The sequence below is a fragment of the Hypanus sabinus genome, chromosome 12 (assembly GCF_030144855.1).
Source record: "Hypanus sabinus isolate sHypSab1 chromosome 12, sHypSab1.hap1, whole genome shotgun sequence".
Classification (NCBI taxonomy): domain Eukaryota; kingdom Metazoa; phylum Chordata; class Chondrichthyes; order Myliobatiformes; family Dasyatidae; genus Hypanus; species Hypanus sabinus.
The window spans coordinates 109,320,536-109,337,002 of NC_082717.1; the positions used below are offsets into that span (position 1 = coordinate 109,320,536).

Here is a 16,467-nt window from a genome sequence, read left to right on the forward strand (position 1 = left end):
TACCCATCGATCTGACTGAATACATGTATACAAAACAATTATGTATACAGTTTTAGTGTTTGGGCAATGCAATCCCACACCCCTCCTTCTTATTGCTTGTGCATCGGACAGAGGCGCAACATACAAATCCCTCCTGTTGTGAGACGGATGTAAGGAATAAAATAAATTCTAAAGATTCTGAATTCTGAAAGGCAATAGGTTGGCACAAACTACAGTTCCCGGCAACCCTTTTGCATGTCAACAACCCTCCATTTCGGGTTCAAAGGGACATCCTGCTTAACGCCAATGATGTCATCCGGCGCAATGCAGCTAATCGTTTGCACCAGACAGACAGAGGGCTACTGTGTGCGGCTCCGCGGCGGCTTGGTGCGCCGGGCGGTCAAACTGCCCCCGCGGCCCGAGGCGCTGCAAACGAGACCGGAGGCTTCCCCGACGCTGCTTTAGTCCCGCAGCCTGACCATGAACCCCGGGGCTCTTCTCTGGCTCCTGCTCCTGGCTGCCCCTCGTCCCCGTCCCGGGACCGTGCGGGCCAAGGTGGTGAGAGATTTCCAGGAGTGCAACTGGTTCTTCCGGGATAAGGTGCCGCCGCAGGGGTTTGGAAATGACAGCGCGAGCAACCTGCTGCGGATCTGCCAGAAATACAAGGACAATTATCACTTTGCCACCCTCTACCAGACAGACCACCGGATCCCGGTGTACTCCGCCTACCGCTACCCCTGCTCCATGGGCCAGGACGAGGCTTACAGACCCGCTGCCTGGTTCGTGGAACCGCAGGTAAAGACCGGCCGAGCTTGCCTGACCGCATTCCCCAACGAAAATCTATTCCCATCGAGGAGGTACGGGAGCCGGAAGAGACGCTTCCCCTCCTCCGCAATGGACCCTTCCCTCACTCTTGCCCCCTCGGTTTGCACTACGTGTTTTATATATGCTTCTGACTGTAATCTATAGTTTTATTATGGGGAGCGGCTGTCGAAATGTCGCGACGTGTGCGGTGATGTGAAACCCGATTCTGGTTCGTGTGGTTTGGATCTCCCTCAGTGCGGGTACCAGAATCGGGTTTCACATCACCGGCAGGCGGCGAGAAACTAGCGGCAGCAATACACAATTTAAAAACTATACATTCCTGTCAATAAATAAATTAGTGCAAAAAGTAGTGAGGATGTGTCCATTCAGAAAGCGGATGGCGGAGGGGAAGCAGCTGTTCCTGAATCGCTAAGTGTGTGTCTTCAGGCTGCTGTACCTCCTCCCTGATGGCAGAGGGGAAGAAGCTGTTCCTGAATCGCTGAGTGTGTGTCTTCAGGCTCCTGTACCTCCTCCCTGATGGCAGAGGGGAAGAAGCTGTTCCTGAATCGCTGAGTGTGTGTCTTCAGGCTCCTGTACCTTCTCCCTGATGGCAGAGGGGAAGAAGCTGTTCCTGAATCGCTGAGTGTGTGTCTTCAGGCTTCTGTACCTCCTCCCTGATGGCAGCAGTGAGATTAAGGCATGACCTGGGTGCTGGGGGTCCTTAATGATGGATGCTGCCTTTTTGAGGCATCGCCTTTTGAAGGTGTCCTCAATACTGGGGAGGCGAGTGCCCACGATGGAGCTGGCCGAGTTTGTAATTGTCTGCAGCCTTTTCCGATCAGAATGCAGAATGGCCCCTCCCCACCAGAGAGTGGTAGAACCGGTCAGTCAGTCAAATAAGGCATCCATATCATTAGATTAGTAACCAAAACCCGGCAGCAGGTAAACTCATGGTGCTGAGTAGAGGGTTAGTTATTAAATCGAAGGTAACTTGTGCAAGGGAGGAATGGTTTGGATGGGAGTGAACTGTCAGGGATTTTACGTTTGCAGTACCTGGTCGCCTGGCTACAGGAAGGATGTGGAGGCTTTAGAGAGGGTGCAGAGGAGATTCAGCAGGAAAGCATGTCTTTTGTGCAGAGGTTGAGCAACCCGAGCCGTTTCTCTTTGGAGTGAAGGAGGATGAGAGGTGACTTGACAGATGATATGAAGTGGACAGCCACAGACTTTTTTCCTCAGGACAGAAATGTTAAGCCAAGTCAATTGTCGTTTAACTGTATACATGTACACCATCAAATGAGACAATGTTCCCCCAGGCCAGGGTGTAAAGATCAGTGGTACATATCACACACAATAATTTAGGAAAGTAAGAATTAAATGTACAAATGAATTATACATCTATAAACAAAGTAAAGTGCATAAATTAAAGTATTGTCGGGTACAGAACAAATTATCCAGTGACACTTCAAATGCAATGCAGCAGGGAGTTCAGAAGCCTAATGGCCCGAGGGAAGAAACTGTCTCCCATCTTGACTGTTATTTGTCTTTATGCATTGGAGTCTCCGGCCCAACGGTAGAAAGTCAAAGAGGATGCTGGACGGTTGGGTGGGATCCTTAATAATACTAAGGGCCCTGGACACACAACGCTCCTGATTAATGGCCCCGATGGGTGGTAGGGAGACCCCTATGATCCTCTCAGCTGTTCTCACAGTCCTTTGTAGGGATTTCCAGTCTGACACTCAACTGCTCCCATGCCAGATGGAGATGCAACTCCTGGAAAACACAGTTAAGTTGGAGGGCTGGGCTGTGTGGAGCCTCACTTGCCTCAGTCTCCTCAGGAAGCACTTCTGTGCCTTCTTATTCCGGGAGCGGCTGAGCTCGACCATGATGTGAGTTCCCAGGAGCCTGGCGCACTTGACTCTCTCCACAGAGGGGCCATGCATGCACAGAGGCGGATGGTTCATCTGCACCTTCCTGAAGTCCACAATCGTGTCCTCAGTCGTCTCCACATTCAGATCTTCTCACACCAGTCCACCAGCCACTCCATTTCCTGTCTCTACTCCGACTCCTCATCGTTGATGAGGCCGACCACCTTTGTGTCTTCTGTAAACTTGATGACACGGTCTGAGCTGAGTCCTGCAACACTGCCAAGCATCAGCTGAGCCCACAGCCCCGGGGGGTGCCAGTGCTCAGCACAATGCGACGAGAGACGTTACTGCCACACTGTGGCTTGTATAGGGGGCATAATTTTTAACTGATCAGACAAATATATAGGGGGCTGTCAGAGGTAAGTTCTTTACACTGTGTGGAGCAACCTGCAAGTAGAGGCAGATACATTAGGGGCAGTTAAGAAACTCTTAGATGGGCATGGTGATGATAGTAAGTTAGAGGGGGGAAGGATTGGATTGATCCTGGAGTAGGTTCTGTGTTCGATGACTTTAAAATAGATGGCATCAGAGACAGTAGAGTAGGTTATCAAAAATTACAGCAGAGTCCTCAGCAGTGTTGTAAACAAGGGCAACCTCATGTAGAGTCCGGTCACTATTTGGAACGAGTTGTCACAGGAAGTGCTGGAGACAAGTGCAATAACAACATTTAAACTCACTGGGACAAGCAGGTAGACAGGAAGGATTTAGAGGAGAATGGGACAAAACTGGTCAACCCAATCAGCATGGACAAGTTGATTGAGTTCAAGGGCTTTGGGATAATGGGGATTGAGTTCAAGGGTTTTGGGGTAATGGAGATTGAATTCAAGGGCTTTGGGGTAATGGGGATTGAGTTCAAGGGTTTTGGGGTAATGGAGATTGAGTTCAAGGGCTTTGGGGTAATGGGGATTGAGTTCAAGGGTTTTGGGGTAATGGAGATTGAGTTCAAGGGCTTTGGGGTAATGGGGATTGAGTTCAAGGGTTTTGGGGTAATGGAGATTGAGTTCAAGGGCTTTGGGGTAATGGGGATTGAGTTCAAGAGTTTTGGGGTAATGGAGATTGAGTTCAAGGGCTTTGGGGTAATGGACATTGAGTTCAAGGGCTTTGGGGTAATGGGGATTGAGTTCAAGGGTTTTGGGGTAATGGAGATTGAGTTCAAGGGCTTTGGGGTAATGGGGATTGAGTTCAAGAGTTTTGGGGTAATGGAGATTGAGTTCAAGGGCTTTGGGGTAATGGACATTGAGTTCAAGGGCTTTGGGGTAATGGGGATTGAGTTCAAGGACTTTGGGGTAATGGGGATTGAGTTCAAGGGCTTTAGGGTAATGGACATTGAGTTCAAGGTCTTTGGGGTAATGGGGATTGAGTTCAAGAGTTTTGGGGTAATGGGGATTGAGTTCAAGGGCTTTGGGGTAATGGACATTGAGTTCAAGGGCTTTGGGGTAATGGGGATTGAGTTCAAGGGCTTTGGGGTAATGGGGATTGAGTTCAAGGGCTTTAGGGTAATGGACATTGAGTTCAAGGGCTTTGGGATAATGGGGATTGAGTTCAAGGGCTTTGGGGTAATGGACATTGAGTTCAAGGGCTTTGGGGTAATGGGGATTGAGTTCAAGGGCTTAGGGGTAATGGGGATTGAGTTCAAGGGCTTTGGGGTAATGGAGATTGAGTTCAAGGGCTTTGGGGTAATGGGGATTGAGTTCAAGGGCTTTGGGGTAATGGGGATTGAGTTCAAGGGCTTTGGGGTAATGGAGATTGAGTTCAAGATTTTTGGGGTAATGGGGATTGAGTTCAAGGGCTTTGGGGTAATGGACATTGAGTTCAAGGGCTTTGGGGTAATGGACATTGAGTTCAAGGGCTTTGGGGTAATGGAGATTGAGTTCAAGAGCTTTGGGGTAATGGGGATTGAGTTCAAGGGCTTTGGGGTAATGGGGATTGAGTTCAAGGGCTTTGGGGTAATGGGGATTGAGTTCAAGAGTTTTGGGGTAATGGAGATTGAGTTCAAGGGCTTTGGGGTAATGGACATTGAGTTCAAGGGCTTTGGGGTAATGGGGATTGAGTTCAAGGACTTTGGGGTAATGGACATTGAGTTCAAGGGCTTTAGGGTAATGGACATTGAGTTCAAGGTCTTTGGGGTAATGGGGATTGAGTTCAAGAGTTTTGGGGTAATGGGGATTGAGTTCAAGGGCTTTGGGGTAATGGACATTGAGTTCAAGGGCTTTGGGGTAATGGGGATTGAGTTCAAGGGCTTTGGGGTAATGGGGATTGAGTTCAAGGGCTTTAGGGTAATGGACATTGAGTTCAAGGGCTTTGGGATAATGGGGATTGAGTTCAAGGGCTTTGGGGTAATGGACATTGAGTTCAAGGGCTTTGGGGTAATGGGGATTGAGTTCAAGGGCTTAGGGGTAATGGGGATTGAGTTCAAGGGCTTTGGGGTAATGGAGATTGAGTTCAAGGGCTTTGGGGTAATGGGGATTGAGTTCAAGGGCTTTGGGGTAATGGGGATTGAGTTCAAGGGCTTTGGGGTAATGGAGATTGAGTTCAAGATTTTTGGGGTAATGGGGATTGAGTTCAAGGGCTTTGGGGTAATGGACATTGAGTTCAAGGGCTTTGGGGTAATGGACATTGAGTTCAAGGGCTTTGGGGTAATGGAGATTGAGTTCAAGAGCTTTGGGGTAATGGGGATTGAGTTCAAGGGCTTTGGGGTAATGGGGATTGAGTTCAAGGGCTTTAGGGTAATGGGGATTGAGTTCAAGTGCTTTGGGGTAATGGGGATTGAGTTCAAGGGCTTTAGGGTAATGGGGATTGAGTTCAAGGGCTTTGGGGTAATGGGGATTAAGTTCAAGGGCTTTGGGGAAATGGAGATTGAGTTCAAGGGCTTTGGGGTAATGGGGATTAAGTTCAAGAGCTTTGGGGTAATGGGGATTGAGTTCAAGGGCTTTGGGGTAATGGGGATTGAGTTCAAGGGCTTTAGGGTAATGGGGATTGAGTTCAAGGGCTTTGGGGTAATGGGGATTGAGTTCAAGGGCTTTGGGGTAATGGGGATTGTTCAAGGGCTTTGGGGTAATGGGGATTAAGTTCAAGGGCTTTGGGGTAATGGAGATTGAGTTCAAGGGCTTTGGGGTAATGGGGATTAAGTTCAAGGGCTTTGGGGTAATGGGGATTGAGTTCAAGGGCTTTGGGGTAATGGGGATTGAGTTCAAGAATCACAAGGTAATGTTGCCGATGCATAAAATCCTGGTTTTATTCCACATTTGAAATATTGTGTTCAGTTCTGGTCACCTCATTGTAGGAAATATGTGGAAGCTTTAAAGAGGGTGCAGAGAAGATTTACTAGGATGCGGCCTGGATTAGAGAGCATGTTTTATGAGGATAGGTTAAGGATTTTCTCTTGGGAACGAAGAAGGTTGAGAGATGACATAGACACGATGAAAAGATACAGTGGACACCCAGAGACTTTACCAGGGCAAAAATGGCTAAAACGGGCTGGGGAGGGAGAGACAATTTTAAGATGATTGGAGGAAAATATTAAGGGGGGATATCAGAGGTAATTTTTTACACAGAGTGGTGGGTGCATGAAGTGCCCTGCCAGAGGTGATGGTAGAGGCAGACACATTAGGGGCATTTTTAAAACTCTTAGATAGGCATACAGGAATGACAGAAAAATAGAGGTCTGAGTGGGAGGGGGGGGTTAAAGTCGATTAAAAGTTTGGTACAACATAGTGTGACAACAGGCCTGTACTGTGATGTAATGTTCCAAGTTAGGCCTGTTTCCACCCTGAATTACTCTGTGACTCAATGTCTTTATTATGGGAGGTTTCCAGTTATTTATTGAGATACAATGTGGAACTGGCCCTTCCAATCCTTCGAGTTACACCAGCCAGCAATCTCCCGATTTAATCTAGTGGGACAAGCTGCACCGAACAATTAACCTACCAACGTCTTTGGACTGTGGGAGGAAACCCACACGGTCACAGGGAGAATGTACAAATTCCTTACGGGCGGCGGCGGGAATTGAACCCTCGTCCCTGGTGCAGTAGAATGTTCCGCTAACTACTGCACTGCCCCACTATGCTACTGTGCCAAGATACACAGAACAGACCAGTACAGCACAGGAACTGGCCCTTCAGCCCACATTGCAGGTCAAACTAATTAAACTAATGACCTTTGCCTACACAATGTTCATTTCCTGCACATTCAAGGGGCTGTCTAGGACCACCCCTATCATATTTGCTTCCACCACCAGCACAGAGAGGACATTCCAGGCACCCATCACCCTGTCAGGTAAAAAATTGCCCCTCATATCTCCTTTGGGTTTATCCCCTCTCACCTTCAATGGATGCCTTCTAGTATTAGACATTTCTGCGCTGGGAGACAGATTCCCCGATTAAGATGGAGACCATCCAGATGAAGGACGAAGCATTTCAGTTATAGCCACACCGAAATCCATGCACCGAAATCTCTCGTTTTCCTTGCTGATGCAAGCCTGGGATTTAGGAGGGGCTGTCAGATTCTCCGAGGTGAGTGGCTGTGGAGCAGATTAGTGCTGGAGGGACTGTGGGTGTGTCTGAGGGAGCATGCGGTGTGATCTTGGAGGAGGACTGGTTTGGAATGAGACTAAAAGAAGAACGATTGGGGGGTGGCAAGAGATGAGGAGGCCTCTCACTGGAGGTCACAATCATTCAGGCAGAAATTCAACTGGATATAACTCGAGGTCCGTGTCAACAGCACACTCAAAGCTGCTACGCACGTTGACTGTGTTGTTAAGAAGGTGTATTGTGTGTTGGCATTCATCATCTGTGGGATTGAGTTCAAGAGCTGTGAGATAATGTTAAAGCTATATTAGACCCTACTGGGAGTACCGTGTTCAGTTCTGGTCGCCTCACTACAGGAAGGATACTATATGGATACTATAGAGAGAGCACAGAGGAGATTTACAAGGATGTTGCCTGGATTGGGGAGCATGCCTTATGAGAATAGGCTGGGTGAACTTGACCTTTTCTCCTTGGAGTGATGGAAGATGAGAGATGTCCTGATAGAGGTTTATAAGATGATGAGGGCCATTGATGCATGTGGACAACCAGAGGCTTTGTCTCAGGGCTGGAATGGCTAACACAAGGGGACAGAGTTTTAAGGTGCTTGGAAATGGGTACCGAGGGGATGTCAGGGTTAAGTTTTTCACACAGAGTGGTGGGTGCATGGAATACACTGCCTGCGGTGGTGGTGGAAGCAGATACAATATGGTTTTTTAAGACCCTCTTAGATGGGTACATGGTACTTAGAAAACTAGAGGGGTACATGCCAGGGAAATTCTAGACAGTCTCTAAAGTAGGTTACATGGTCAGCACAACATTGTGGACCGAAGGGCCTGTAATGTGCTGTAAATTTCTCTGTTCTATAACTGAAGTAGAATCTGGTACGGGCTCTTTGACCCGTGGGTTTTGAATAGGTTTTTTTGTTGTAGTAAAAGAATGCACAAGAATTTAAGTGAGAATGTTTCCGAAGAAGTTCTCCTTACTTGATGGCCTCAATGCAGTGGTCATCTCCACCGGTGCAAACTCCTTTTGGTTTCAACTCAACACCAGTAGGATTTATATAGAATTATATAATATTTTATATTCCACTTGATGCAAATCATTTACACACTACAAGTAATGAGCATAAATACAGTAAAAGTTGCTTTTTCAATGTGGCTTTAAAAATCAATTCATAAACGTCTCACAGCACTCTCCCCTCAGCCTCCATCACTCCAGAGAAAACAATCCAGGTTGGCCTAGCCTCTCATTGTAGCTGATGCCCCCGCATCATTCTGGTGCCCCTACACCAGGCGACAGCCTGCTAACCCTCTTCTGCAAAGCCCCCGCATCATTCTGATGCCCCTACACCAGGCGACAGCCTGCTAACCCTCTTCTGCAAAGCCCCCGCATCATTCTGATGCCCCTACACCAGGCGACAGTCTGCTAAACCTCTTCTGCAAAGCCCCCCGCATCATTCTGATGCCCCTACACCAGGCGACAGCCTGCTAAACCTCTTCTGCAAAGCCCCCGCATTATTCTGATGCCCCTACACCAGGCGACAGTCTGCTAAACCTCTTCTGCAAAGCCCCCGCATCATTCTGATGCCCCTACACCAGGCGACAGTCTGCTAAACCTCTTCTGCAAAGCCCCCGCATCATTCTGATGCCCCTACACCAGGCGACAGTCTGCTAAACCTCTTCTGCAAAGCCCCCGCATTATTCTGATGCCCCTACACCAGGCGACAGCCTGCTAAACCTCTTCTGCAAAGCCCCCGCATCATTCTGATGCCCCTACACCAGGCGACAGTCTGCTAAACCTCTTCTGCAAAGCCCCCGCATCTTTCTGATGATGAAGCAACCAGACCTGAACTCAAAACTTCAGATGCGGCCTAACGAGAGTTTTATAAAACTACAACGTAAATTCCCGACACTTGAACTCAATTACTAATCTGCAAGCATGTCATATGCCTTCTTTACCACCCTGTTAACCTGTGATGTGCAGAACGCGCCCCAAGGTGAAGGTGAGGCAGATCTTCCCAAAGAAAAGTAGGTCAATAATTGAAAAGGCAAAAGAAATGCTGTACTGCTGGGGAATAGAGGAATAATTTGTGTCTCTGTGGGCCAGAATCAAATAATAAATTAATCCAAATAACCCAGTGTATTAGTTACTATAATAATTAATTCGGAAACTTTTTTGCAGTAAGTTAATGTAAGTAATGATTGAAGTGTGAAGTGATACAACAGTATAAGGCATAGGAGCAGAATTAGGCCATTCGGCCCATCAGCTCTGCTTCACCATTCAATCATGGCTGATTTACTATCCCCCCAACCCCATTCTCCTGCCTTCTCCCCGTAGCCTTTGACACTTCACCTAATCAAGAACCTATCAACCTCTTCTTTAACTATACCCAATGACTTGACCTCCACTGTCGTCTGTGGCAATGAATTCCACAGATTCAACACCCTCTGGCTGAAGAAATTCCTCCTCATCTCTGTTGTAAGTGACTTCCCTCTGTTCTGAGTCTGTGCCCTCTAGTCCTGGACTATCCGCTCCATGTCCACTGTATCCAGACCTTTCATATATTCGATAGGTTTCGATGAGATCTCCCTCGTTCTTCTAAACTCCAGTGAGTACAGGCCCAGTGCCATCAAACACTCCTCATACTTTAATATTATACAATGAATTTCATGGGATATGCCAATGATATTAAACCTGACTCTGACTCTGACCCGTTCATTCCCGGATCGTTCTCGTGAACCTCCTCTGGACCCTCTCCAATGCTAGCACATCCTTTCTTAGATACTGACCCAAAACTATCCCACAGTACTCCAGCTGCAGTCTGAACAATACCTTATGAAGCCTCAGCATTATATCCTTGCTTTTGTGTTCCAGTCCTCTCTAAATGAATCGTAACGTTGCAATTTCCTTCCTCACCACCAACTCAACTTGCAGGTTAACCTTTAGAGCAGGGTTTCCCAAGCTGGGGTCCGTGGATCCGGACCCCTCGCCTACTGGTGTTGGTCCATGGCATAAGGAAGGTTGGGACCCCCTGCTTCAGGGTATTGGAAAGTGCAGATAGTGGGCTGGTCCATACTCGTAAAGCCATCACCCCAGTTCTGGTCTTCAAGATGGACCCACCTCACTGTTTCTCATCTGTGTATGATGTTGGTTTCAGATCGATAATCCAAACCTCCCAGACGAAATGGCGAACAATATTAAATCTCTTGGCAAGCTACAGGCACTGAACTCAGATTATAAGGGCGAAGATTACGAACGAGGACATGTTTACCCATTTAATCTTAATAACAAGACAAGCGGTACAAGCACGTGCACACTTACCAACGCCGTCCCCATGACCCCAAAGGCTAACAAGATTTGGTACCACAAGGTGGAGGCTGTGGTGACAAAGCTGGCGGGAGCATGTCATAAATCGGGTCGGGTAATGTACCTGGTAACGGGTCCTGCCAACATCACGGAACAGAAACTGAAGGAAAGGGTCTCGGTGCCTAGGTTTGCATGGACGGCTCTCTGCTGTGCCCCGCCACAGGATCAGAGCGATGATCCCTGTCAGAATACCCCCACAAGTGCAGAACTAGAAGGAGAGGATGAAGTGACGTACAACAGAGACTACTCGTATGCGTTCATGAAAGATTTGGAGTCGGAGGCAGAGGTGGAACATCTAATGGTGAATGAGCTACAACGCCGGCTGGGCGTGGGCAATATCTTTAACGGCTGTGGCTCAGGCAGCCAGGATGAAGGAGAGACTTTTGAAGAGGTCAAAAATCTTATCAAACAAATAGAAACCAGTGTGGCTAATTCAAAGTTGGAAGAAGACAGTTTACCACAGCCACTTTCCAAAGATGACAATGGCAACGACTTGGTGATAGAGCCAATTGCAACTCCAATGGAACTAGCCAGTGAAGAGGTGAATGAGGCCATCTGTCCATCTATCATCACCACAGTCTTTATTCCCTTTGAAAACATTGCCCATGCAGTCATGACCTTTGCTCAACTCTTCGCGGCTGTCCTCCGAGTTATCCGAGTCTTGGCTTTCACAGTTTTAAGGATCCCTTTTGGGATTATGTACAGTACTGTCAGCTGTCTTACCACCATGGCTAAGTATTTGATTGTCACGGTGTTATCAGTTCCCCAAGATCTCTTGTGTATCGTGGTCAGCATTGTATCAGACACCACCAAAATCATCTCCTGGTTTGGCAGATTGATCAGGTATCTCATCCGAATTTTATAAGTCTTCACACAAAGGCTCTCTCTGGTGCTTTGTGAAGGGCTTGCCTTTCGTATGGAGAGACTATTTATCCACCAGTCACAGCTTCCAGGGATCGCCGATGACCGCCACTAACACGCTCTGAGGATTCTTCCCTTGCCCCACTAAAAGAGATGCTATCCTTAGTCTTCATATTCTTCAGGAAGCCCTGCTTTGACCAAACCTAGACAGCTCTATAGTGGTTGATATATATCCCTCACTAATATGGTTTATCTAATCATTATTGGAGTGCTGTTATTGGGAGCTTGCTGTCTGCAAATTGCCTGCCTCGTTACCTATATCTCAAAGGGGATGACAGTTTGCATTTCTGTCATGAAACATTAAACTATGTTTTTCTCTCTCCGCAGATGTTGCCTGGCCTGCTGGGTATTTCCAGTCATTTCTAATCTGGCCTAATCTGGTCTTTAGGCCAGATTTTGGGCATCTGATGGTATTTTGCTTTAGTGCTCTTTACAGGTATTTAAGATTGTCCGTTAAGGAAATTGGAATATGCTTGCTAAATCAATCTTCCAGCATCTAGGCTTCCAATTTTTCTCGCATGAAGTATCATTGATAACCTACTGCAGGGCAGAGTTCCTAAAGGGATTATTATTCACACTGTTTGTGAAGCTCAGTCTCGGTTGTTGACATAGCCAGTTCGCTTCGTTATGGAAGCACTGTGAAGATGGTAGTGGAGGATTGGAGAAAACGTTGACGACAGATGTGTTAATGAAAGTTAAGGCTGTGTCAAAGCCTTACGATCAACACACTCATCTTGCAGGAGTAATGAATAGAGTCATAGAACACTACAACACAAAACAGGCCTTTCAGCCTATCTAGTCTGTACCAAACTACTATTCTGCCTAATATCATCGACCTGCACCTAGATCATAGTCCTCCAAATCCCTGCCATCTGTGTCCCTATCCAAATCTCTCTTAAATGTTGAAATCAAACCTGCATCCACCACTTCTGGTGGCAGCTCGTTCTACAATCTCACTCCCCTCTGAGTAAAGAAGTTCCCCTTAAACATTTCACCTTTCACCCTTAACCCATGACCTCTGGCTCTAGCCTCACCCAACCTCAGTGGGAAAAGCCTGCTTGTATTTACCCTGTCTATACCCCTCATCATTTTGTATTCCTCTATCAAATCCAATCTCCCCTCATTCTCCTATGCTCTAGGGAAATAAAGTCCTAAATAATTAACTATGAACATAATTTAGAGAAGATTTCACCCTTAGAATGGAAATATTAGGGTGGTCAGAAAGGAGGTTTTAGAAAAAGGTTAGATTAGGTAATTAGAATAGGAATTGGCTTAATATTGTCATATGTACCAAGATACAATAAAAAAATCTTGTCTTGCATACTGTTTATACTGATCAAATCATCAGATTCAGAGTGAGATTCAAATTTATTTATCACATTTACATAGAAACGTAACAGTTTCAAAGATGTGCGGGGGAGGGGAGAGAGTCCCACAGGTGACACCGCACAATCTGACGCCAACGTAGTATGCCCATAGTGCTTTGGCAGAACAACGGGTGCCACGGTAGCGGGGCATTCCCCGAGTTTGGAGTTCACTTCCGGCGCCAATCTGTAAGGACTCTCAGTAGGTCCTCCCGCGGGACGGACGGGGTTTACCCCGGTGTCCTCCCAAAGTCCAGCGATAGGCTGGGTAGGTTAATTGGTCATTGTAAACATCATCCTAACTGGGAAACACTGGCTAATTCATTAGGTATACCTGAACGACTGAGTGCAAATGCAAATATCTAATCGTGCGGCCGCAACGATTGATGGTGTCGACATAAAACATGCGGGGGGCTCGGTTGTGGTTCAGAATGGGGAAGGAATGGAAACTGAGTGACTTTCACCCTGGAATGATTGTCGGTGTGGGATTTTCACACGCAACCGTCCCCGGAGCTTACAGAGAAAGGTGTGAACGACGGAAGACAGCCAGCGAGCAGCAGTTCTGTGGGTGGGAGCACCTCGTTACTGAGCAAGGGCAGAGGAGAGTGGCCAGACCGGCTCAAGCTGGGAAGGCGACAGTGACTCAGATAACGACAGAGGTGTGCAGAAGAGCTTCTCTGAAAGCTCAACACGTCAACACTTAAGTGGGTGGGCTGCAGCAGCGGAAGACCCCGAGCATACCCTCCGTGTCCTCTTTATTAGGTATAGGAGGTAAAGTGGGTGTGTATTCTCGTTTTCTCAATGTCACTGGGTCAAAATTCCAACCATAATGTAGGGGCACCTTCACCAAAAAAAACCCCACAGCATTTCAATGAGTCACCACCATCAGCCAGCCACCACTGGACTTGCCAGTGACACTCGCCTTTCGAGAATCACAGCTAGGAAACCTAGGTGTTCAAGGATGGTTTTAATGAAGTTCACCGACTGTGGAGAAATGTCACTCACAAAGCTGTCGGGTTAGAGGTACTGAAGCACACTGCCAGCTACGAGCACAGGCTGGGCTGTCCGAAGCAACAGAAGTGCTCCTGAAATGGCCAAGAATTTATAGAATGACAAATGCAGGAAATAAATGAGTAGGAGCAGGATGTTAGGGAATTGAGTGCCCATTCGAGATTGTTAATCGGCAGTCTTCAGGACACAAGGGTGAAAAGGACCATGGTTGTTCCAGATCTGATACAGCATAAAGTACACACGACACGCAGAATATCTGGGCACCATGGTTAGCATAGCAGTTAGCCTGACGCTATTATAGCCCATGGCACTGGAGTCCGGAGTTTAATCCCAACATCATCTGTGGGGAGTTGTAACCCTTCCCCCTGGAATGCCTGGATTTTCCCCAGGTACTCTGGTTTCCTCCCACAGTCCAAAAACATACCAGTTACTAGGTTAATTGGTCATTTTAGATTGTCCTGTGATTAGGCTGGGGTTAATTCAGGAGTCGCCGGGAGTGTGGTGCATTAGGGCAAGGAGGGTCTGTTCTGGGCTGTATCTCAATCAATAAAATAACAACAAAGATCACAATAAATGCAACAGCAACCCTATAAAACACATTATGGACTGATTGTATGTACACCAGGGGCTGTGTGTGTGGTAATGGTGGTGGGGTGAGTTAATGGTGTTGATCAGTCCAACCGCTCGTTTTTGGATCTTGTGGTCCCGGTGTGGGGGCTACGTAGCCTCTGCCCTGGTGGGAGTGGGGTAAACTGTCCATGAACAGGGTGGGGGGGGGGGAATCCTTCGTGATATTACTGGCTTTCTTCCAGTAACTCTCTGACAGTACGTCCTTGATGGCAGGTGGGCTGGTGCTGGTGACTGGGGGGTTTGTGTGAGCACGGACTGAGGCAGACACACCACGATGGTTCCCATCTGTCATTACCTTATGAAACAGAGAATACCAATGAAATTGAATGTGCTCATCACTGCACTGGAAAATTATAAATTTATAGTTCTGCACCTTCTCCAGACACAGAGTAATTAATGTCAAGAAATCATTTGGGAATGCATATTCTGTTTCATTGTAGTGGGATAATGCTGGCTGAAGTCACACAAGAATATAAATGGCATTGATATAAGGTGTTTGTAGTCGATGTTATTTGTATGGATTTTGTGATGGGTTTGACCTTCAATAAATTACTACATCTTAAAAGGATACAGTTGTCAAAATGCTTTGTGGTCTCTATCTGCACCAGGGATTTCCCCGTTACGAACCGTGAACTCGATAGGTCTGCAGAAACATGTGGTTTTTAAAGTGCAAAAGCTGTAGCCCTGGGGCAACAGTGGAAGTCCAGGTCCAGTGATACGAGTTGCTGTCTCACACGGGGTTTTCCTTGGTTGCAGTGGACGGCCATGACTCCCGTGCCTCGTTATGCCCTTCGCTCTCCGCAGAACCGCCCACCTGGCCATTGCATGTCACTGTTGAATTCATCCACCCACCCTGCTGGAGCTCACTTCACAGGGCGTGTCCCCATCTTACCAGGGACATGGTTTTGCCCGCCTGTCGAAGCAGTGAACGGGAGAACGGCTGCTGTCACGTGCAGATAGCTACTCAGAGCCGCATTAGGGTGAGAGCTGAGTGTCCAGCGGGAACCGAGTTGAGTGAGCTGCCCCAGAATGGACACAGCAAGCCCTTTCATCAGAGCGGAAGCTCGTTCCACACTCTCACCGTCCTCTGAGTGATGAAGTTCCCTTCATGTTCTCCTTTCACCCTTAACCCATGACTGGTTGCAGTCCCTCCCAACCTCAGTGGAAAAAGCCTTCTTGCATTTATCCTATCATAATTTTGTACACCTCTATCAAATCTCTCCTCAATCTTGTATGTTCTAGGGAATAAAGTCCTAATTTATTCAATCTTTCCTTATAACTCAGGTCTTCCAGTATTCTTATAAATGTTCTCTCTGCTTTTTCAGTCTTGTTCACATCTTTCCTGTAGGTAGGTGACCAAAACTATACACAATACTCCAAATTAGGCCTCACCAATGTCTTATACAACTTCAACATAACATCCCATCTCCTGTGCTCAATACTTCGGTTTATGAAGGCCAATGTGCCAGAAGTTCACTTTATGACCCTATGTACGTATCTGTGCTGCCACTTCCAATGAATTGTGGAGCTGTATTCCCAGATCCTTTGGTGCTACCACTCCTAGTGCCCTAGCTTTTACTGCATAGGACCATAAGGTATAGGAGCGGAATTAAGCTATCAGGCCCAGCGAGTCTACCCCATCATAGCTGAATACAATCACAGAGCCACCAAACGCCTTTCAAATGACAAACCGTTCAATCCTGGATTAATAACCGTGAACCTTCTTTGAACCCTTTCCAGTTTCAGCACATCCTTTCTAAGATAAGGGGCCCAAACCTGCTCACAATACTCGAAGTGAAGCCTCACCAGTGTTTTATAAGGTCTCTACATTCCATTCTACACTGGTACAACGTCTCAGACTTGTCTGCATTAAATTCCATCTGCCATTTTTCCAGCTGGTCCAGATCACACTGCAAAGATTTGATAGGTTTCCTCCCTGTC

General features: G+C 47.2%; 1 protein-coding gene across 1 annotated transcript; it reads left to right on the forward strand.

Moving 5' to 3' along the window:
* The first annotated feature begins 295 nt into the window (after positions 1-295).
* On the forward strand, positions 296-15,094 carry LOC132403280 (endonuclease domain-containing 1 protein-like). The gene is made up of 2 exons (XM_059986716.1): positions 296-774; positions 10,392-15,094. The coding sequence occupies exons 1-2, from the start codon at positions 460-462 to the stop codon at positions 11,463-11,465; spliced, it is 1,389 nt and encodes a 462-aa protein (XP_059842699.1). The 5' UTR covers positions 296-459; the 3' UTR covers positions 11,466-15,094.
* Positions 15,095-16,467: the final 1,373 nt, after the last annotated feature.

Excerpts from the sequence above, each read along its gene's own strand:
- LOC132403280 (XM_059986716.1), top strand. The coding sequence starts at position 460 with ATGAACCCCGGGGCTCTTCTCTGGCTCCTGCTCCTGGCTGCCCCTCGT. Across the intron at positions 775-10,391 it reads CCTGGTTCGTGGAACCGCAG|ATCGATAATCCAAACCTCCC; the intron begins GTAAAGACCGGC and ends TGTTGGTTTCAG.